Source organism: Hyperoodon ampullatus (genome assembly GCF_949752795.1).
Source record: "Hyperoodon ampullatus genome assembly, chromosome: 4".
In the NCBI taxonomy this organism is placed as follows: domain Eukaryota; kingdom Metazoa; phylum Chordata; class Mammalia; order Artiodactyla; family Ziphiidae; genus Hyperoodon; species Hyperoodon ampullatus.
In genome coordinates this window covers 36,919,905-36,941,494 of record NC_136917.1, presented here as the reverse complement: position 1 = coordinate 36,941,494, position 21,590 = coordinate 36,919,905, and the positions used below count along the sequence as shown (strand labels likewise).

Below are 21,590 nucleotides of genomic sequence, written 5' to 3'. Positions count from 1 at the left end.
CCAATGCAGGGGACACAAGTTCGAGCCCTGGTCTGGGAAGATCTCATGTGCTGTGGAGCAACTAAGCCCGTGCGCCACAACTACTGAGCCTGCGCTCTACAGCCCGCAAGCCACAACTACTGAATCCCGTACTCCTAGAGCCCGTGCTCTGCAACAAGAGAAGCCATCACAATGAGAAGCCCACGCACCGCAATGAAGAGTAGCCCCCCATTCGCCACAACTAGAGAAAGTCCGCATGCAGCAATGAAGACCCAACGCAGCCAATAAATTAATAAAAATAAAATTAAAAAAATAAAGTATATGATCCAGTGGCATTAAATACATTCACCATGCTGTGCAACCATTGCCTCTTATCTAGTTTCAGAACACTTCCATCACCCCCAAAAGAAACCCTGTCCCCATTAGCAGTCACTTCCCATCTCCCCTCCTGCAGCCCCTGGCAACCACTAATCTGCTTTCTGTCTCTATGAATTTTCCTGTTCTGGACATTTCATATCAATGGAATCATACAGTATGTGGCCTTATGAGTCTGGCTTCTTTCACTCAGCCTGGTGTTTTAAGGTTCATCCATGCAGTAGCATGTGTCAGTGCTTCATTCCTCTTCACTGTTGAGTAATATTCCATTGTATGAATGGACCACGGTTTGTTTCTTTAACTGTTGATGAACATTTGTTTTCTTTTCTTTTGGCGATTGTGAATAGTGCTGTCATGAACTTTCACCTATAATATTTGGACACCTATTTAATTATTTTGGCTTTATCCCTAGGAGTGGAATTGCTGGGGCCTATGGTAACCATGTTTAACTTCTTGAGGAACTGCCAAACTTTTCCACAGTAGCCGCACCACTTTACTGCCCTTGGCTTTCCAATGTAACCATCATGATTTTTTAAATAAAGAGCTCTCCATCCCTCCCCCTCCCTTCACCTCGCCTCTCACAGGCACTGAGCTGCTTGTTACACTGTTGCAAAGCCAGACTGTGAACACACAACTTAGCCCCTCTAGCCAGCTTTCTTTGGCCCTTCTTGTCCTTCCTTAAGGACTTTGGTCCTGCTTTCCCTTCCCTACGGACTCACCCACTTATTTCTGATCCAAATGCCAGCCCCTTCCATGTGTGACTTGGGACCAGTGGCTTAGCTGCTCAGGGTCCCTTTTCCTTACTTGCAAAATGGGATAAGAATAGTTCCTCCCTCCAAAGATTTGTGATATTAAAAAAGAGAACATCAGTGATGTGCTTAAACAGGGCCCGCATCCAGTGAATACTAACTTTTACCCACGTCACTCTCGGCAGTAGCACGTGACTCAGTTTTTCGGATCACCGCTAACTCGGTGTCGTCAATTTCCTCTTTTTTTTTTTTTTTTCCCAGTGCGATGGTGGGGGGGAAATGAAACCCTCTGTGGTTTCCCTCTCTTCACATCCCCAGCTTCTAGCAATACATGCACTTTGTACCAGACACTTATTACAGGTTTGAGTTATAAAACCAGATTCTTGGTGAGATTTTTCTTCTGTTCTTTTCTTCTACTTGGCTGAGGTCTCGCTCCCACAGCTGGCCCAGGCTGGATTCCACATTTTCTGAATTCTACCTGAAACTGCCAGAGACCAAAATAGCCACTGAGTGTGTGACCTCTGGTCTGAGCTTGCAAACAAGGCTCCCGGGCAGTTCAGAGAACATTGCCTTGGATATTCTGAGGCCTGGGCCAGAGGCAGACGGTCCTTGGTCAGCACCCTGACTAATCTGGGCCAAGGCTGCTTGGAATGAGATGTCAGTGACCCACGTCCAAGGTCCAGTCCTGTTTCTAAGGATGTGGCCAGAAACTCAGCCGTATTTTTTGGCTATTTTTGGAAGAATGCTGGCCTCTGCTGAATGTGGGTTGGGGACCTACTGTGTGCTAGGCACAAGGCTCTAATGGAGACATAACCCTGCTCTGGAAGTCAGGGCAGGAAATGGGAAATAAACCAGAAAAGCAGTGTCGGGCTTCCCTGGTGGCCCAGTGGTTAAGAATCTGCCTTCCAATGCAGGGGACACGGGTTCGAGCCCTGGTCCGGTAAGATCCCACATGCCGGGGAGCAACTAAGCCCGCAAGCCACAACTACTGAGCCCGCGTGCCTAGAGCCCGTGCTCCGCAACAAGAGAAGCCCCCGCAATGAGAAGCCCGCGCACCACAATGAAGAGTAGCCCCCACTCACCGCAACTAGAGAAAAGCCCACGCGCAGCCAAAAATAAATAAATAAATAAAATTAAAAACAAAAAAGAAAAGCAGTGCTTATAAAGGAATGATTTCTGAATGTGATTGCTGCTCTGAAGAGGATGAAACAAGGAAATGAGATGGATCTACTGGGGTGGTGGTGAGTTGGGGTGGGGGGTTTCAGCCAGGGTGAGGAGGACCCCTAGGAGGAGGTGATGTTCCAGCTGAGCCCTGAAGAAGCAACTAGTTTTGCAGGAACCTGTAGGGCATGTTCCAGGCAGAAGAAACAGCAAGTGCAAAGGCCCTAAGGTGGGACTGTGTTGGGTGGGCCCTTGGAGGATTGCTGAGTCTAGAGCAGCTGTGTATTGGGGAGAAGGAGGGAGGGGAGGCCCAGGTATCTGGGGCCACATCAGCCTCCTTAGCAACACAGGAGCCTGCTTTGGGCACCACCCAGCTGTGGGTGCCCGGTTTTCACCTTATTTCATCCCCCCCTCAAACTCCTGGCTTGAATGCCGCATCTGTGACCCCAGGAGGCTTTAGGTGAATGGCCTTCCGAACTATGCCTCAGCTTCCTCATCTGTAAAAGGGGCCGAATAATGGAGCCTTGCTCACAGGGAGGTGGGGGGCACCGATATAACTCACAGCAGTTGATCCGTGAACATTGTGGAATGAATAATAATTCATGAATTCAATGAATGAATTCAATAATAATTCATCGTCCCCAGCGCGTGACTCGAGTTCAAGCGGCCACAACCTGCAGGACGAACTGTCCCCATCCAACGGGTGGGTAAACTGAGGCTGGGGAGTCCGGGCAACCACGCACTACTGTGGGGAGAGTTAGGGATGGGGCGTGCACTCTGCGTCTTGGTCGCGGGGACGCGCACGCCCAGAGGCCCGGCCGGGGGCGGGGCCAGGGCGGGGCGAGGCCGGGCTTGGGGGCGGGGCGGCGCGGTGGCCGAGCGGCGGCAGCGGCGGCAGCGGGCTTGCCGGGCCGGACAGGAGTGGGTCGAAGGCGCATCCTGAGCCCGCCATGGAGCAGCCCAGGAAGGCGGTGGTGGTGACGGGTACGCGGGTAGTGTTCTGATGGCGGCCGCGGCAGCGCGGCCCATGGCGGGGGCGGGTCGGGCGGCTCCGGAGGCAGCGGGGCCGGAAGAAGCGCGGTGGCCCGGGTGGGGCAGGTGCTAGAAGTCGTCCCAGGTTTGGAAGATGTCATCGCCCACGGGAGCCCAGCTCAGTCCGCGCGACAGAGAAAGTGGAGAAGAGGGCGCCCCTGTGGTCCCACTGTCAGGAGTCGGGGCAGGCAAGGACGTGGGTGTCCTGTCAAGTGCCCCACACGGAGCAGGCCCCTCTGGCCTCCTTCCTGACCCGGTTGGGGACAGGGACCCTCCGGGCACCTGTTTTTTGTGTCTGCCCGGCAGGCTGGACTGGACTCCTCCCTGCCCCTCCCGAGGTTGGGTTTGTCACCACCCCCGGTCCCAGGGGATAAAGGCCGATTTGCGGGCAGGAAGTGCCCCGTGACAAGTTAATCTCTTGCCAGCCACTGCTCCCCGAGCCCTGCGCTAATCGGGGGCTGCTCTCCCGAGGCAGGGGCAGGTGAAGTTCGGGGAACCTCGGGTGCCCGGCCGTTCTTCCGCTTGTCCCAAGGACTGTCTTGGTCAAAATCTTTCCTGCCCGGGCTGTTTGTGGGTGAGCCTGGATCCCCCGCCCCACTGTCACCGACTCCCTAAAACTAACTGCTTCTCCTCTAGGAGACTCCACCTCGGAGCCTCGTGTGCAGTCAATTTCTGCCAGGCCTCTGGTGGTGGTGGTGGGGGGGTGCGGTATTATTTTGACCCTGTCAGGAGGGGTCAGAGTGAGAAATCCAGCTAAGCTAATCCAGGTATATTGTGGTCCAGGGAGGTTTGGGCTGGTCCTGGAATTCCCAGGAATATGGAAGTAGCCACTTACCTAACAAACAGGTGTGTCAAGTTGCCTGAGGGTCACTTTCCCCTGCAGCCCTCCTATATCTGCTTATTTATTACTTTAGTCCTGACTCAGCAGGCAGCCACGGGATTGGGCATTTTTCTTGCATGAGCTCATTAAATCTTTACTGTCTCCATTTTGCAGAGGGGGAAACTGAGGCTCACAAAGGTCACCTTGTTTGTAAGTGGCTGAGCTGGGACTCATACTTGGTCCATGCAGGAGGAGGAAAGGGGTGGAGAGGTTCTGACCCTACTTGGGGGCCCCCTGCTGTTCCAGGGAACAGTATCCCGCCATGATACCACTTGGGACACCTGGCCCAACTGGAGTGACCCACGGTTCAATGACAGCCTTTATAGAGAGGTTTATTTCTTAGGTGGTATGTTGGGGCGATTAGAAGAGGGAGGCCACAGACTCTCCTGGGTCTGTGTTTGAATCCGTGCTCTTCCGTCTAATTGCTGTGAGACCTTGGGCAGCTGGCTTCACCTCTCTGTACCTCAGTCCCGGCTCCTCTAAAATAGGCCCAGGAAACACCCTTGCCTGAAAGGGAGGCACAGGGAGGCTGAATGCCACAGGGCATGCAGAGCACTTAGCACATCCTCAGGTGAGAATCTGGTTTGTAAATGGGGCCTGGAGTTTGAGTAAGTAGGGAGGAGGGTGGTGGGATGATGTCTGGACAGCCTGACCTGGGAGATATCCACGTGCATCCCTTAAGGGCCGTTCCTTATCAGGTGATGATTCACAGACCGCCTATGGCTCTGCAGTTCCAGAGTCCAGGGAAAAGGCACAAAGACAATGATAAAATTATATTTGGGGGTCAAGGATAGGGGAAGAAATTGGGAAGGGAACAAGGCCAGCCTTTTCTGGGGCAAAAGGAGGGCACTGGCCTCTTGCTGGGCATGAAGGTCAGGTGAAAGTGAGGATGAGAAAGGACTCACAGCTTCGGTTAAGAGCAGACAAGTTTGTGTGGTGGAGGGCTCTGAAGGGCCACTGGGTGCACCCCAAACTTGGGACCAGGCCCCCGACATTGTCCCAGGTGGCAGCTGCTCCCGAAGCTCCCTGCTCCATTCTCCTGGATGAAAGCAGCAGCCTGGCCCTGGGCAGGCCAGGAGGGGCCGCTGGGTGACATGCTGCTTTTCTTATTTTTTTCAGGGTTCGGCCCTTTTGGGGAACACACTGTGAATGCCAGCTGGATTGCAGTCCAGGTAACTGGATCCAGAGGGGAGGAATCAGGCTTGGGGCTGGGCTTCCCCTGGAAATACTTGACACCAAAGAAAGGAAGGAACCTACGAAGAGAATGTCTCCCGTGAAGCTTCCTGAGAGATATTTAAGTCTGATATACACTTCCTCTCAGATAGTTACCACTGTAGCTTGCGTTTGTTGAGTGCTTGCTCCGCGCCAAGTGTTTTTTGCTGCCCAGCATGCTGAATTCTGCCAACAACCCTTAGGTGCAGTTATTCTTGTGCCCACTTTATGGGTGAGGAAACTGAGGCACAGAGAGAGTTATCTGAGGTCATCCAGCTCAGAAACCAGAGTGGCATTTCTTCGGAAGTATCCCATGCCACAGCCAGGTTTTGGAGGACCAGGCAGGGATATTGGGGGATGTATTAACCTTGTAGAGCGGGTGCAGTGACTCTCAATGTTGCTTCCTGGCAGCTGGAGGAAGCAAAGGCTGCATATTGCAGGGGAGGAGGTCTTTCCCGCTGTCCTGAGCCTTCCAGTTTCTTTGTCAGCTGGGGCATTTGGAGGGACAGACTGGGGAACAATGGGCAGAGAGAAAGAGAGAGAAGTTTTCTCCTTATATAAATCAGATCTGCACGGACCGGAGTCAAACTCATGTTAATCCTAGCCCATTAGCTGCTTGATTTAAAGCATCCCCTGCTTTCCACTCCAGAGCCCTGAATTCAGAGAAAAATCCAAGCTGAAACCTCAGTGTGTCTATTCCCAGTTGGGGTGCCCCACCTTTTTTGTTACCCTTCTTCCAGACCTCAAAATCTTGGCCACATTCCTCTCCCTTTTTAAAAATTTTCACCCCACTTTGCTAGCAGAACAGAGGGACAGGATCCCCGGGATTCCGCAGATGGGAGCATGTCTGAGGCCCTGCTCGTCGCACCCGCTCCCTGGAGCCCCAGACAAAAAGGAAACAGCGTGTTTCTGAAGACGTGTGTGTCTGGCTTTGTGCGAGTTTCAGACAGGAGTCTTCACGGGGCTGAGTGGACACAAAGCCGTGTGTCTGAATTCCTGGGCCCCAGACACTATGATCTGCATCTAAATAGGAGAAAAATCAATTAAACAATCTTTGGAAATCCCTCCGAGCTTTGGGACTTGGATGGTGGAAGATGGCAGCTTTTCATCCTGCTGCCGGTGGGGAAATACCCCTTATATTTCAGTCACCCATCTCTCCAGACCTCACCTCTAGAAGACTTTCAGTTTCTTCCTCAACTTTATGAGACAAGAAGAGAGAATTCTCCACCATTCCCCAGCTAAAAAATGCCAACCTTCCCAGATCCAATTGTTTCCCTTAAAAAAGCAACAACAAAAAAAACTGGAGTTGCGCATACATATCAAGTGTGCACAGCAATGTTAGTCCGTGAAATTTTACACGTGTACCTCCGCAGCACCTGAGTCCAGATCAAGACCTAGAACATTCTCAGCCCCTTCTCTGTTGGTCCCCATTGCAGAAGCCCCTTGTGTCCTTTCCCAGGTACTCCTTCTGCACCCGCCAACCCCACTCCCAGGTGTAAACCTCTCTGCTGACTTTATGGCCTCCATGGGTGCGTTTTACCTGTTCTAGAACGTGGTTTCAATGGAATTGCACTTGGGTCCCATGCCTTCTGCACAGCAGAGCATCTGCCGGATCCACCCACGGGGTGGCTAGGAGCCGCTGGTGGTGCTTTTCAGTTACTCTGGATAAAACAGATTTGCCCATGGAAAGGGTGTAGTCATTGGATGGGTCAAATCCGTCCCTCAAGAAAATATGCCTCAGAGTGTTCTTGGTGTGATCCAGACATGAGTTGCGGGCAGCCATTGATGTCTGTCACCTCAAGCTGAAGATGGGTGTTTGGTGAGGTGGAGTGAGCAGCCGTTACTTCCTGTCCCGACTGATTTTTCTGAAGCTCAAGTTGCCACCTGTGGAAGGAACTCCTCCTCCTCTGCCAGGGACCAACTCACTTCTCTCTGTCTCTCTCTGTTTCTCTGTCACTCTCAGTCTCTCTCTGGGTCTCTGTCTCTCCCCTTCTCCATGTCTCTTTCCATATATCTGTCTCTCTTTGAGTTTCTCTTGGCCTCTCTGGGTCTCTGTCTCTTCCTGTCTCTCTCTCTCCCTCCCCCACCTCCTTCTCTCTCTCTCTCTCTCTCTCTCTCTCCCCCCTCTCCTCTCTCTTATCTGACCTTCCTTCTTCATGCCCTGGGTGAACTGGCGCCCCACCAGACAGTGAACTGTTTCCCACCAGCCACATTCTGGAGGTAGGAGTTCTGGGGACAGAGGGGCACCCCTCCTTTCCTCTTTCCCAGGAAAAAATGCCGCTGCCCCTAGCACCCCACACAGGAGGGACTGCATTTTTCAAGTATCCTGTCTCCCCACAGGTCTTGGGTGGTGGGAGTGGGATGCTGGCTGCGGGTCTTTCTCGCCCTAGGAGGCTCAGGTGGGTGTTGAGGGCTTGGACCCCCTTGGCTTGGGGCCATCTGTAGCCTTCTCTGCCCAAGTGGGACAAGGAGGAGTCGGGTCACAGGTCCTGGTGACATCGCAGGACAATTACTGCCACAGTGAGTCTAGACAGACCTGCTAAGGATATTAACCAGGGAACAAAGCAGGTCTTTGTTACGGGGTCAAGGGAATCAGTCAGACGCAGCCGCGCGGCGGGGTCTTGTCAGGTAGATGGGGTGTAGACAATGTGTTGTCTGGGGCGCATAAGCCCCGTTACTTTCACAGTCTGTGCTTGGTGGCTGTGCTCGCTGCACATTGTCCTGGGACTTGGGGTGCGCTGCTACCCTCCCCCCAGGAGAACTGTCCAGCCCTTTTGGAGCAGAAAGCGGTCAGAGGCCAAGAATTTCGCTTGATTATGGGCCACCCACTTCTCTTAACTTCAGATGAACGGTGTAGCTGCTCCTCTCCCACCATTGCCCTTATTAAAATTGGGGAATCATTTGTATAAAATCATGTACAGATCTTCAGTGCCCCCATCACTTTGGTGAAAAGTATTTATGCCCATGTCACCAATACTTCGATCAAGGTGGTTGATTCCCATCAACCCAGAACATTCTTTCCTGCTAACCCCCCCACCCCCGCCCCGCTCCCCATCACTCCTCAGCTGCTTCCTGAGCTCCGTCACCGCAGATGAGTTCTGCCTGGTCTCAAGTTGCAAATAAATGAATGGGATGGAACAGCTTCTGTGTTCCTCTGGCACCAGCTGCTTTTGCTCAGCCTGTATTGGGGTGTGTGTGTGTGTGGCGGGGGGACAACTGTCTCCTTTCCCGACCCACCCCTCCTCCCATTGGCACTGACACTGGGGGCTTCAGGGTTTGCTCCCCAAGGATAAAGCAACAAGGATGCCCCTCTCAGGGTCTCTAGCGAGCATGTGGACGCCTCTCTGTGGGGATGCTGGCCATGGGGTGTGTGTATTTCTTTGATGGTGGGTTTCTTAGTTTATTTTTTCCCCCCAGATGGGGAGGGGGTAGGTGGGGACCCAGAGGACATGAGGAGGAAAGGTTAGGACAAGAAGGTGACTCACTCCGTGGCTCCCTGGTGGCACCAGGTCATTTCCTACCATCAAAAGTCGATGTGGGCGATTCTTCCCACTAATGCTTGGTAAACATCACCCAGTGGGAGAGACCCTTGAGTTACTCTGGGCGGGCAGTGGTGCTCAGCATGTAGCGCCTGGTCTGCTGGGTGAAGGGAGAGGGGCAGAGACAGGATCCATAAGGCGGGGCTGCTGCCCTGAGCTGGGGGTCCGACCTTGGCGTATCACATGTCATGGTGGCCACCGGGAGGGTTACTGCGCCGTGTAGAGGGTTCCTTGGCTTGGTCACTAACCGAGTTAGTAGCATCCTCAGTACCCCACCCCCCTGCCCATAGAGATTCTTCCACCAAATTGACTTGCCTGGGCATATGGGTGGCCTGTCCCGTGGACAGCTTTGGGGATAACTCCCTGAGTGAAATTCTGAACAAATGAAGATGATCCTTTTAAGTCCTCACTTAACTGGGAGATGGATTCTTTTCATTACTGGACTTTCAACATGTTGTTGCCAGAAAGCGCTGCCAGGGCCATGGGGAAAAGAAATGGGAGGGGGTAGGGAAATTTCAAGCTGTGGGGGACAGGAGGGTAAGAAAAAGTGGGGTCGTGGTTGACAGGATGTAAAGATAGATGAGATTATTTACCTTATGCTGAGAGGTCTTTGCTGGAGATTTCTCCTCCCAGCCATGGCAGGAGAGGATGACAAAGAAGTCCTTTCACACCCAGATTCCCCAAGTGTTAACATTATATTACATTTGCTCTTTCTCTACAGATAAATAGGTAGGTAGATAAATATAGTTTAAAAATTTTTTTGACTTCCAAGTCATGTTTTAAACTGTGGTATAATATATATAATATAAACTTTACCACCTTAACCATTATTAAGTGTACAGTTGAGTGGCATTAAGTACATTCACATTGTTTTGCAGCCATCACCATCATTGGTTTCCAGAACTTCTTCATCTTCCTAAACTGAAACCCTGTCCCCATTAAACACTAACTGCTCATTCCTCACTCTCCCAGCCCCTGGCAACTACCACATTCTCCTTTCTGTCTCTATGGATCTGACTACGCTAGGGACCTCATATAAATGGAAGCATACAGTTTTGTGCTTTTGTGCCTGGCTTATCTCATTTAGCATAATGTTGTCAAGTTTCATGCGTGTTGTAGCATGTGTCAGAATTTCCTTCCTCTTGAAGGTTGATATATATCCCATTGCCTGGTCTCAGGCTTTATATACCACATTTTGCTTATCCATTAATTGGTCAGTAGACACTTGGGTTGCTTCTACATTTTAGCTCTTATGAATAATGCAGCCATGAACATGGGCCTACAAAGATCTCTTCAAGATCCTGCTTTCAGTCCTTGTGGGTATACACCCTGAAGTGGAATGACTGCATCCCATGGTAATTCTGTGTTTAATATTTTGAGGAACTGTCATGCTCTGTGTCATTTAGGGGTCAGTTGCAGACATGATACTCCTCTATCCCTAAATAAGTCACCGTGTATTTCCTAAAACACAGCCTCAGCACAGTGATCAAAATCAGGCTTATTGGACATTGATACAATTCTATAATCTACAGACCTTATTCAGATTTTGCCAACCACCCTGTTAATGTCCTTCACAGCAGAAGAAAGTTCCAGATTATATGTAGGGTTCAGTTGCCCCATTTCTTTAATCCCCTGTGGTCTGGAAAGTTCCTCAGTCTTCCTTTGTGTCTCATGGCATGACATGTTTGCTAAGAACTGCTCAGTCCTTTGGAGAGTGTCCGTCAAGGTGGCTCCTCCAGTGTTTCCTCATGACTAGGTGGAGGCTGTGTGTGTATTTGGGGCAGGAATCCCACAGAAGTAATGTTGTGTCCTCCGTGCATCGTATCAGGAGGCATTGGATATATTGATGTGTCTTATTCTTGGTATCATTGACCTTGATCACTTGCTAAAGTTGTGGTCTGATGGATTTCTTTGCAAAGTTACTGTCTTGCCCTTTGTGATGAAAAAGTATCCCATAGAGAGATACTTTGAGACCCTGTAAAGAGATACTTTGAGACCATATTAGCATCCCCTGGTGAGTCTCACCTGAATCAGTTATTATTTTAGTATGATGCCTGCCAAATGATGGTTTTCTAATTCCATCTTTCCTTCGACACGTTTTATGACCTTCTGTGAGTTTATTTGTATCTGCGTGGACTCATGGGTACTGTCTGCAGCAAATGATAATCTCTTACTCTTAATTTTTTTTAATTTTTATTTTATATTGGAGTATAGTTGGTTTAGTTAGTTAGTTAGTTTCAGGTGTACAGCAAAGTGATTCAGTTATACATATACATATATCTATTCTTTTTCAGATTCTTTTCCTGTATAGGTTATTACGTCTTACTTTCTTAATTTTGATGTTCAAATTGTCCCAGATTTGGCCCATGGCAGCCCCTTCAGGCTGGCTCCTGTATCATTCTTTTTTGCGGTACGCGGGCCTCTCACTGTTGTGGCCTCTCCCGTTGCGGAGCACAGGCTCCGGACGCGCAGTTGGCTCGCGGGCCCAGCCGCTCCACGGCATGTGGGACCTTCCCGGACCGCGGCACGAACCCGTGTCCCCTGCATTGGCAGGCGGACTCTCAACCACTGCGCCACCAGGGAAGCCCCTCCTGTATCATTCTTGAGCACTTCCTTCCTTTTTGGTTTCAGGGTCACTTTTTGGAAATGCATTTTTTTTTTACTTTTTTTTTTTATTCAAACAGAAAGTCACAAAAATTATAATCATCCTCATCAGTTCACTCAGTCCCATGTAATTAATTGTTTTTCATCTTGGTCTTTTGTTAGCACTTTTATGAATTCATCAATTTTCCATTAGAGTTCTGAAAATGCTTATTCATTCAGTTCAGCAGTATAGTCAGTTACCAGAAACCTGTACTTGTCAGAGTCTTTTCCATGAATTCTTTGAAGATGAAACCCTTTTATAGGAACATTTTTGCAAAAGCATCAGAGTACACCCAGAACTGTCTTTAAATGACAAAAGACTTAAAAATGACCATGGTTGAAGATTTGATAAAAGTTCATAATAATGCAATTGACAAGGAAATTTAGTTATTTCTGAGATATACATTTTAAAGTAATAACTAGAATTATGACTTATAACATTATACCAGAACATATAAGATTTTTAGGAATTTCATGTAATGTCTGAAACATATTAACATATTTCCATACAAATAACCCAAAGGAAGTTTAGTATTACTTTTTTTTAATTTTTGAATTTTATTTTATTTTTTTTATACAGCAGGTTCTTATTAGTCATCAATTTTATACACATCAGTGTATACATGTCAATTTCACATGTATTTTCACAATAATTTTAGATTTACAGAGAAATTACAAAGATAATACAAAGAGTTCCCACATACCCCTTACTCGATTTCCCCTAGTGTTAACATACGTAATGACTACATATCTCAAAATGAAGAAATCAACATTGGTCCATTACTGTTAACTAAACTCCAGTCTTTATTCGAGTTTCATGAGTTTTCCAACTGTCCTTTTTCTGCTTCAGGATCCCATCCAAGACACTACACTGCATTTAGTAGGGCATCCTTCCCCCTGCATTTTTCTGATTTCTACCTGAGTATTGGATGTCAGATGCTTTGTATGCTTTTTAAAAACCTGAGATACAATTTTATGGGATATAATCATGTACCATAAAATTCACCCTTTTAAAGTGTATAATATAGCAGTTTATAGTATAGTCACAGAGTTGTACAACCATCACTTCCGTCTAATTCCAGAGCATTTTCATCACCCCAGAAGAAGCCCATACCCATTAACTATCACTCCCATTCCTCCTTTTCCTCAGGTAACCACTAATTTACCTTCTGTCTCTATGAATTTGCCTTTTCTGGACATTTCATATAAATAGAATCACAAGACGTGGCCTTTTATGTCTCCTTTCACTCAGCATAACATTTTCAAGGTCCGTCCCTGTTGTGGCGTGAATCAATGCTTCACTCCTTTCCATGGCTGAGTAATATTTCATTGTATGGATGGACCATGTTTTGTTTATTTGTTCACCCATTGATGGGCATTTGGGTTATTTCCACCTTTTGGTTATATGAGTAATGCAACATGGACATTCACATACAAGTTTTTGTGTGCATGTTGGTCTTCATTTCTCTTAGGGGTATGTGTATGTATCAAGAGGGGAATTGTTGGGCTTCCCTGGTGGCGCAGTGGTTGAGAGTCCGCCTGCCGATGCAGGGGACACGGGTTCGTGCCCCGGTTCGTGCCCACATGCCGCAGAGCGGCTGAGCCCGTGAGCCATGGCCACTGAGCCTGCGCCGCCGGAGCCTGTGCTCCGCAACGGGAGAGGCCACAACGGTGAGAGGCCCGGATACCGCAAAAAAAAAAAAAAAAAAAAAAAAGAGGGGAATTGTTGGGTCTTATAGGAATTCTGGGTCCACCTTTGTACTTTCCCTGTCCCATCCCTGAAATGAGCAACTTCTCCAAGAAAACCTTCATTCTTTTAGCAGAGAATATTTAAAGCTGGAAGCTGGGAGCTGGGTGTGCTCATTGCTACTAGGATATCATCGCTTCTGAGTTCTGTCAGTTGACAGAACTGGAAAGTAGAGGTGTGTACATTCACACACACACACACCGGCACCCATTTCTATATCAAAACCCTGGAATTTGCACAGATGCCTTCAATTCCGATCCAACACCACAGACTTGTGACTCCTTCCTCCGACACTGTGAATCCCCTCCCCTCATGATCCCCCAGCGTGTTCACTTCTTTGATCAATCCTAGAATAAACAGAAAGAAATTTCAGAATTACCTACTCATGCTTCCCCCAAAGAAAGCCTACTTATTAGAATTTAGTATTTGCTTATGGTTCTTTTTGTCTTTAGCCTGAGGGCGGATTCCAAACAATGTATTCAAAAAAATTACTTGAGTTACTTTTTATTAATCCAATATTTATTTATTTATTTATTTATTTAAAATTGAAGTGTAGTTGATTTACAATGTTGTGTTTGTTTCTGGTGCACAGCTAAGTGATTCATATGTGTGTGCGCGTGTATATATGTATATGTCTATATTCTTTTTCAGTAAATATATATTCAGTATATATTCTTTTTCAATAAAATTCTTTTATTACAAGATATTAAATATAGTTCCCTGTGCTATACAGTAGCACCTTGTTTATCTACTTGGGTTAGTTTTTTTTTTTTAACTTGAGTTAATTTTAAAAGGAATAATTTAAAAATATTGTTGGAGGAAGAGAGAAGTACTTTAAATTTTTTTTGAAATATTTCATACATGAAAAGTATACACACACTATATAGGGCAAACATGAAATTATGGTGGCTATGTATTTAATGTGTTTTAGAAAAAGCATATATAACTAGCACATCATGTCCTGTAACTTCATGGATATTGTCACCTAGGGATGAGGCTACATTTATTTAAGGGAAAAAATTAAATGATTGAGTTTGAGAAAAATATTAAGTAATATTAGCTGCACTGGGGAAACGGAGCTGAGCATGGTGGGCCTATAGCCTGGGGCTTGAGGAAAGGTGTCTGTGTCTCTAAGCTGATGACTTTCTGGAAAACTCACTTTTAAAAAAAATTAATTAATTAATTAATTTTTGGCTGCATTGGGTCTTCATTGCTGCGCGTGGGCTTTCTCTAGTTGCAGTGAGTGGGGGCTACTCTTTGTTGCGGTGCACGGGCTTCTCATTGCGGTGGCTTCTCTTGTTCCGGAGTATGGGCTCTAGGTGCGTGGGCTTCAGTAGTTGTGGTGTGCGGGCTCAGTAATTGTGGTGCACGGGCTTAGCTGCTCCGCGGCATGTGGGATCTTCCTGGGCCAGGGCTCGAACCCGTGTCCCCTGCATTGGCAGGCGGATTCTTAACAACTGTGCCATCAGGGAAGTCCCCAGTTTCCTTAAAAATGAAAGGTTTGTGTATCCCCATTTCCCCTACATGTTCAAGATCCTGATAAAGGGACACAATTCATCATTTAAGGGAAATGAGGAGGACCCCAGATTGGGTGCCTTCACATATCTGGGTCCTTCCTCCTGGCCAGGCAGTTGGGAATTTGAAATTCCTGCAAATTATGTGTGTGTGGGAGGGCTTGGAAGTGGGTATTTACTCTGTAGATTTTATTTTATTTCACTTCACTTCATTTCATTTCTTTTTTTTTTTTTGCGATACACGGGCCTCTCACTGTTGTGGCCTCTCCAGTTGAGGAGCACAGGCTTCGGACGCGCAGGCTCAGCAGCCATGGCTCACGGGCCCAGCCGCTCTGCGGCATGTGGGATCTTCCTGGACCGGGACACGAATCCGTGTCCCCTGCATCGGCAGGCGGACTCTCAACCACTGCGCCACCAGGGAAGCCCGTAAGCATTCTTTATATACAGTTGACCCTTGAACAACTTGGGCGTTAGGGGCACCTACCTTCTGCCCAGTGGAAAACCCATCTGTAACTTACAGTCAGTCTTCCATATGCTTTGTTCCTCCATATCCACAGTTCTGCATCTGCAGATTCAGCCAAGCTCGAACTGTGTGGTGCTGTAGTATTTACTGTTGAAAATAAATCTGCATATAAGTGGACCCATGCTGTTCAAATCCGTGTTGTTCAAGGGTCAACTGTATTCTAGATATAGATCCCTTGTCAGATACACGGTTTGCAAATATTTTCTTTCACCCCAGGTGCTGTCTTTTCATTCTATTTATTGCGTCCTTTGATTCACAATTTTTTTTCATTTTTATGAAATCTTAACTTCTCTATTTTTTTCTTTTATTGTCTGTACTTTTGGTGCCATTGAATTTGTTTTTAAGATGGAAAAGAGCTCACTGGGTCTCCTTTTGGGGATTAAGGGAAGTTTCATTTGTAAACCCTTAAGTTTTTCCCCTACCTGTAGTATATACTGAGTCTGAGGTCAGAAGGGCAAGCTTCAAGAGTTCCCTGGTGGCCTGGTAGGATTCTGGGCTTTCACTGCTGTGGCCCGGGTTCAATCCCTGGTCGGGGAACTAAGATCCTGCAAGCCTTGTGGTGTGGCCAAAAGAAAAAAAAAAGAAAGAAAGAAAGAAAAGAAAAGCAGGCTTCAATTTGATAGTATCACTCACTAGCATACATGTTCTGATCTTGCAGGTCACTTTTTAGCATTTATGCTTCACACATGGGTGCGAGAAATGTGCACAAGGATGCTTGCTGCAGTATGGCTTAAAACTGAGGAAAATTGGAAGCCACTTAAATATTCCAGTGTAGGGGAATGTTTAAATCCAGCTAATTTCTGGGATGGAATATTATGCAGCAGGGAAAAGGGAAAGGAACAAGATTTACATGTAATAATGGAGCTAGATCTCCAAAACCAACTGCTGAGTGGAGAAAGCATAGTTGCTGAAGGATGCAATTGATGTAAAAATAAATACTATGTGTTTTCTCAGATAGGTGTGTAGAAGGGATAGAAATAGGTCTGCATGGATATGTGTGCTGTTAACAGTACTTTCTTCTGAAGTATGAGAATGGGACCCAGACTCGGGGTGAGGGGGCCTCAAACTTGATCTGTCTGGCTTTTTAAAAATATACCAACTATTTTCATGTCCTTATCTACTAATTCTACCATCTGTGTTGTTTCTGGTCCTGTTTCTTTTCTTTTTCTTTCTTTCTTTTTTTTTGGCCATGCCACGTGGCTTGAGGGATCTTAGTTTCCTGACCAGGGATTGAACCCGGGCCATCAGCAGTGAAAGCGTGAAATCCTAATCACTAGACCACCAGGGAATTCCCTGGTCCTGTTTCTTTTCTTTTCTTTTTTAAATTTATATTTACAATGGTTACATAGCAGGGGTTTTTCATTTCTTTTTTAAAACATTTATTTATTTATTTTATTTTTGGCTGCGTTGGGTTTTCGTTGCTGCGTGCGGTCTTTCTTTAGTTGTGGCGAGCAAGGACTACTCTTGGATGCGGTGCGCGGGCTTCTCATTGCAGTGGCTTCTCTTGTTGCGGAGCTTGGGCTCTAGGTGCTCGGGCTTTAGTAGTTGTGGCACGCGGGCTTCAGTCATTGTGGCTCACGGGCCTAGCTGCTCTGCTTCATGTGGGATCTTCCTGGACCAGGGCTTGAACCTGTGCCCCCTGCATTGGCAGGTGGATTCTTAACCACTGCACCACCAGGGAAGCCCCCGGTCCTGTTTCTATTGATTGATTTTTCTCTTCATTGTGGGTGGTGGTTTTTGGCTTCTTTGCATGCCTGGTAAGTTTCAACTGATGCCAGACCTTGTGAATTTTACCTTGTGGCATGCTGTATACTTTTGTATTTCCTCAAACTATTCTTGAGCTTTGTTCTGGGATACAATTAAGCTACTGGAGACAGTTCCTTTCCAGGCTTGCTGTTCAGTTTTGTTAGGCAGGACCAGAGCAGTCTTCACTCTGGGGCTAATTTTTCTCCACTTCCTTGTGAAGTTTTTCCACTCTGGCTGGTGGGAACAAGTATTTCCAGCCCGGTATGAGCTCGGAGGCTTGTTCCCTGTGTTCCTTTCAAGTGGCTCTATCCCTGGCCTCTGCATGCGTGTAAACCCATCAGCCCTCGGACTCTCAAAAGATCTCTGGATCAACTTCTAGATTGATCTCTCTCCCTCTTCCTCCCTCTCTCTCCCTCTCTCTTCCTCTCTCCCTCTCTACACACTCTCTCCTTTCTACCTACTTCCCTCCTCCCCTTCCCCTCCCCCCTCCTCTCCCTCCCCCTACCTCCTCTTCCCCCCAGGTACCTCCTGTCCAGGACTCCACTCTGCAAACTGTAGCCCTCTTACACTTTCTAGAACCTCAACTTTGACTCCTCAACTCCATGTCTGAAAACTGTTATTTTACACATTTTGTCTATTTTTTTTTCACTTATGCCATATTAGACAGAAAAAGTCACTTGGATTTTTTTTTTTAAAGGAAACACATTAATGTTTTAAAATATAATTTAACATTGTTTTATTTTTTCTAGTTTCTTCTATTGTTTTATTTTTTCTCCCTATGATGTGGGTACTACTGTTCACCCATTTACAGATGAAGGAACTAAAGCACAGAGGTTGAGTGACTTACCCAGGGTCACCCAGCCAGGGAGTGAGGGTAGGGGAGGGAGAACAAACCTGGTCACCTGGCTTTAGAGGCTCCACCCCTGATTCCTACCCTCCACCATCCATGCAATTAAGAGCTGCTTTTTTCCTTTTTTAAAAAATTGAGATGAACTTACATAGTATAAATCTATTTTAAAGTGTACAAATCAGTGACATTTATTACATTCACAGTGTTGTCCAACCACCACCTCTATTTAATTCCAGAACATTTTTATCATCCAAAAAGGAAATCCTGTCCCCGTTAGCAGTCACTCCCCATCCCCAGTCCCCAAGCCCCTGGCAGCCATTGATCTGCTTTCTGTCTCTGTGGATTTGCCTGTTCTGGATATTTCACATAAACAGAGTCATATAATATGTGACCTTTTGTGTCTGGCTTTTTTCATGCAGCATGATGTTTTCAAGGTTCATCCACATTGTAGCATGTGTCAGTGCTTCGTTCCTTTTCATGGCTGAGTAATATTCCACTGTATGGATGGACCACATTTTGTTTATATCCTTTCATCCAGTAATGGATACTTCGGCTGTTGCAAATAGTGAGGAGCTACTTTTAAATGTAGGAAAGGATGAAAAGGAAAGGGGTCACAGCCAGCAGTGAGTCCAAACCCCCACTTACAGTTAAGAAAAACAAAGCACCCTCAGGAGGGTCGGGTACTTGCCCAGGCTCACCTGGGTCTGTATTTGTTCTCAGTCCAAGCTTGAACTGCTCACTTGTTCAGCCGACATTCACCAGCACCTAATGTGTGCACATCTTGGGCCGTGGCCAGGACATTGACCTGTGGGACCGAGACAGCATGTAAAGCAGGCTGGGCATCCAGAATGTCTTCTTGGGAGGCTGAGACATGAAGGCTAAGGAGTCAACTGACCGGAAAGTGATGGGAAGAGCATTCTAAGTGGAGGGAATAGCCAGTGCAAAGGCCCTGAGGCAGGAGTGAGTCTGGTATGTGGGAGGCTGTGTTGGGGGAAGTGAGCAAAAGGGGGACAAAGGGAGAGGAGGGCAGCATCCCGACCCCTCAGGGCATCATGGGCTATGGTGGGGAGTTAATATTTTTATTCTGAGCGTGGCAGGAGCCACAGCAGGGCGGAAGCAGGGAAAGGCTGCGTTGTGATTTTAGATGCTGCCTTGGGGGACAGGAGGCTGGGGTAGTGCTGGGGAGGAGATGGGGCTTGATCTCCACATCAATTTGCCAAAACAAAACTTGGGTGTATCCAACAAACGTCAAGAAGCCAGTGGTCTATAACATCCTATTATTTTTAATGTGTGGCCATTCAAAATAATCAGTCCGGGCATGCAGCATGCACAAACAGGGTGAATATTGATAAAATCACGGGAATGGAAACAGGGAGCACAGATCTAAAACCTCCAGTGCTTCTCAGGGGTTCGATGGTGTAAAAAACAATACGGTGAGGTAGGAATCATGGTTGTGTGCCAGCGAGCACCAGGCCTGCCTCGTCTCTGAATCCATAAACCCTTGAAGAAAGTCCCCTCTGATTCCCATCACCACAGTCCAGGGAGTTGAGAAGACAAAGGAGCATGAAGAATAAAAATATTAGTGTCTAAGAAAACTGATTGTGGGAGAAATTAAATATTTTACAAAGTTTTCTCTTTAGTGTCTTTTAAAATAGATTTCACACAAAATATAACCACCCTCCCCGCCAGCCCTCTACCCATCAGCGTCTGCAGCTCACTGTGCACCACGTTTGGGGAGCAGGTTTGCGCTCTGCCCTCTTCTGTCCGGCGGGGAGGGCTTCCTGATCTCACACGTAACTGGGCTTAGCAAGAGGGCTGGGGTCCCAGACCCTAGTGTTGGCATTTGAGACTCCCCACACACACACACCTGCCTCGCCCCACCTACCCTCCAGATGTCCTTGTCTCCAGGTGACCTCTTTGGGGAGCAATTTGGAATTATCTATCAGTGAGGAAATACCTGCTGTTCCAGGCATCGGATACTCTCCAGAGCAACTGCAGTCAGTGGGGCACAGATTTGGGATAGCGTGGGTAGCAAGGTCAAGGCAACCAGAGAAAGAAATCCTGTAGCCGCTGCAGGAGATGCAAGAACTCACCTCTAGGGACTTCCCTGGTGGTCCAGTGGTTAGCACTCCACACTTTCACTGCCGTGGGCCTGGGTTCAGTTCCTGGTTGGGGAACTAAGATCCCACAAGCCACGCAGCGTAACCAAAAAAAAAAAAAAAAAAGATAAGAGCTCACCTCTAGTGAATTCGGCAAGGCCAGATGCGAAAACTGCTTCGCCTGGGACCTGCCCATAGAACTCTGTAACATTCACCAGTGGTAGCATGTCCAAATTACTGCATGAGATCTGAGAATAATATGAAACAGCCTGACCAATAATCATTATTTGGGGTATTAATTTTACTATGAAGAATGCTCAGTTTTTGATATTAAGCTGAAACCTTCATCCCTGAACGTCTCTGCCCACCCCTGGACGCCAGAGCTGCCAGGATCATCATTCCTCCGGGAAAGTTGGTTCTGGGTCTGCTGTGCTCTGCGTTGTGGGCCATCTGGGGGAAGGATGCCCAGTCATGGGCTCTGCCACACTGAGAATCTGAGGAAAGCATCCGTGTTTCCCCAGAAAAGTACGCATGGGGTGATCCATCATAGCCCTTTTTTCCCAGATATATATTTATATATACATATACATGTATGTACTTATGTGTACATATTCTTTTTCAGATTTTTTCCATTATAGGTTATTACAAGATAGTGAATATAGTTCCCTGTGCTGTACAGTAGGTCCTTGTTGGTTATCTATTTTATATATAGTGGTGTGTATCTGTTAATCCCAAACTTCTAATTTATCCCTCCCTGCCCTTTCCCCTTTGATAACCATCAGTTTGTTTTCTATGTCTGTGAGTCTGTCTCTGTTTTGTAAATAAGTTCATTTGTATCACTTTTTTTTAGATTCCACATATAAGTGATGTCATATGGTATTTGTCTTTCTCTGCTTGACTGACTTCACTTAGTATGATAATCTCTAGGTCTATCCGTGTTGCTGCAAATGGCATTATTTCACTCTTTTTTTAAAAAAATAATTATTTATTTATTTTTGGCTGCATTGGGTCTTTGTTGCTGCGCTCAGGCTTTCTCTAGTTGCAGCGAGCGGGGGCTACTCTTCGTTGCAGTGTACGGGCTTCTCATTGCAGTGTCTTCTCTTGTTGCGGAGCACAGGCTGTAGGCACATGGGCTTCAGTAGTTGTGGCACGTGGGCTCAGTAGTTGTGGTATGTGGGCTCAGTAGTTGTGGCTCGTGGGCTCAGTAGTTATGGCTCGCAGGCTCTAGAGCGCAGGCTCAGTAGTTGTGGTGCACAGGCTTAGTTGCTCCGCGGCATGTGGTATCTTCCTGGACCAGGGCTCAAACCCGTGTCCTCTGCATTAGCAGGCATATTCTTAACCACTGTGCCACCAGGGAAGTCCCTATTTCACTCTCTTTTGTAGCTGAGTAATATTCCATTTATATATATACCACATCTGCTTTATCCATTCATCTGTTGATGGACATTTAGGTTGCTTCCATGTCTTGGCTATTGTAAATAGTGCTGCTATGAACATTGGGGTCATCATAGCCCATTTTTGTTTATAATTCATGATGTTTT

At 47.1% G+C, this 21,590-nt stretch overlaps 1 protein-coding gene across 2 annotated transcripts in view; it reads left to right on the top strand.

The window, feature by feature from the left end:
* Positions 1-3,138: 3,138 nt before the first annotated feature.
* PGPEP1 (pyroglutamyl-peptidase I) overlaps positions 3,139-21,590 on the top strand; it is a gene marked incomplete at its 3' end in the record, with an annotated part of 33,507 nt that continues 15,055 nt past the window's right edge. For both annotated transcript variants that reach the window (XM_079702087.1, XM_079702086.1), the window contains exons 1-2: positions 3,139-3,248; positions 5,296-5,348. In XM_079702087.1, the coding sequence (XP_079558213.1) occupies positions 3,215-3,248; positions 5,296-5,348 (87 nt within the window). In that variant the 5' untranslated portion in view covers positions 3,139-3,214. The remainder of the gene's footprint in view (positions 3,249-5,295; positions 5,349-21,590) is intronic.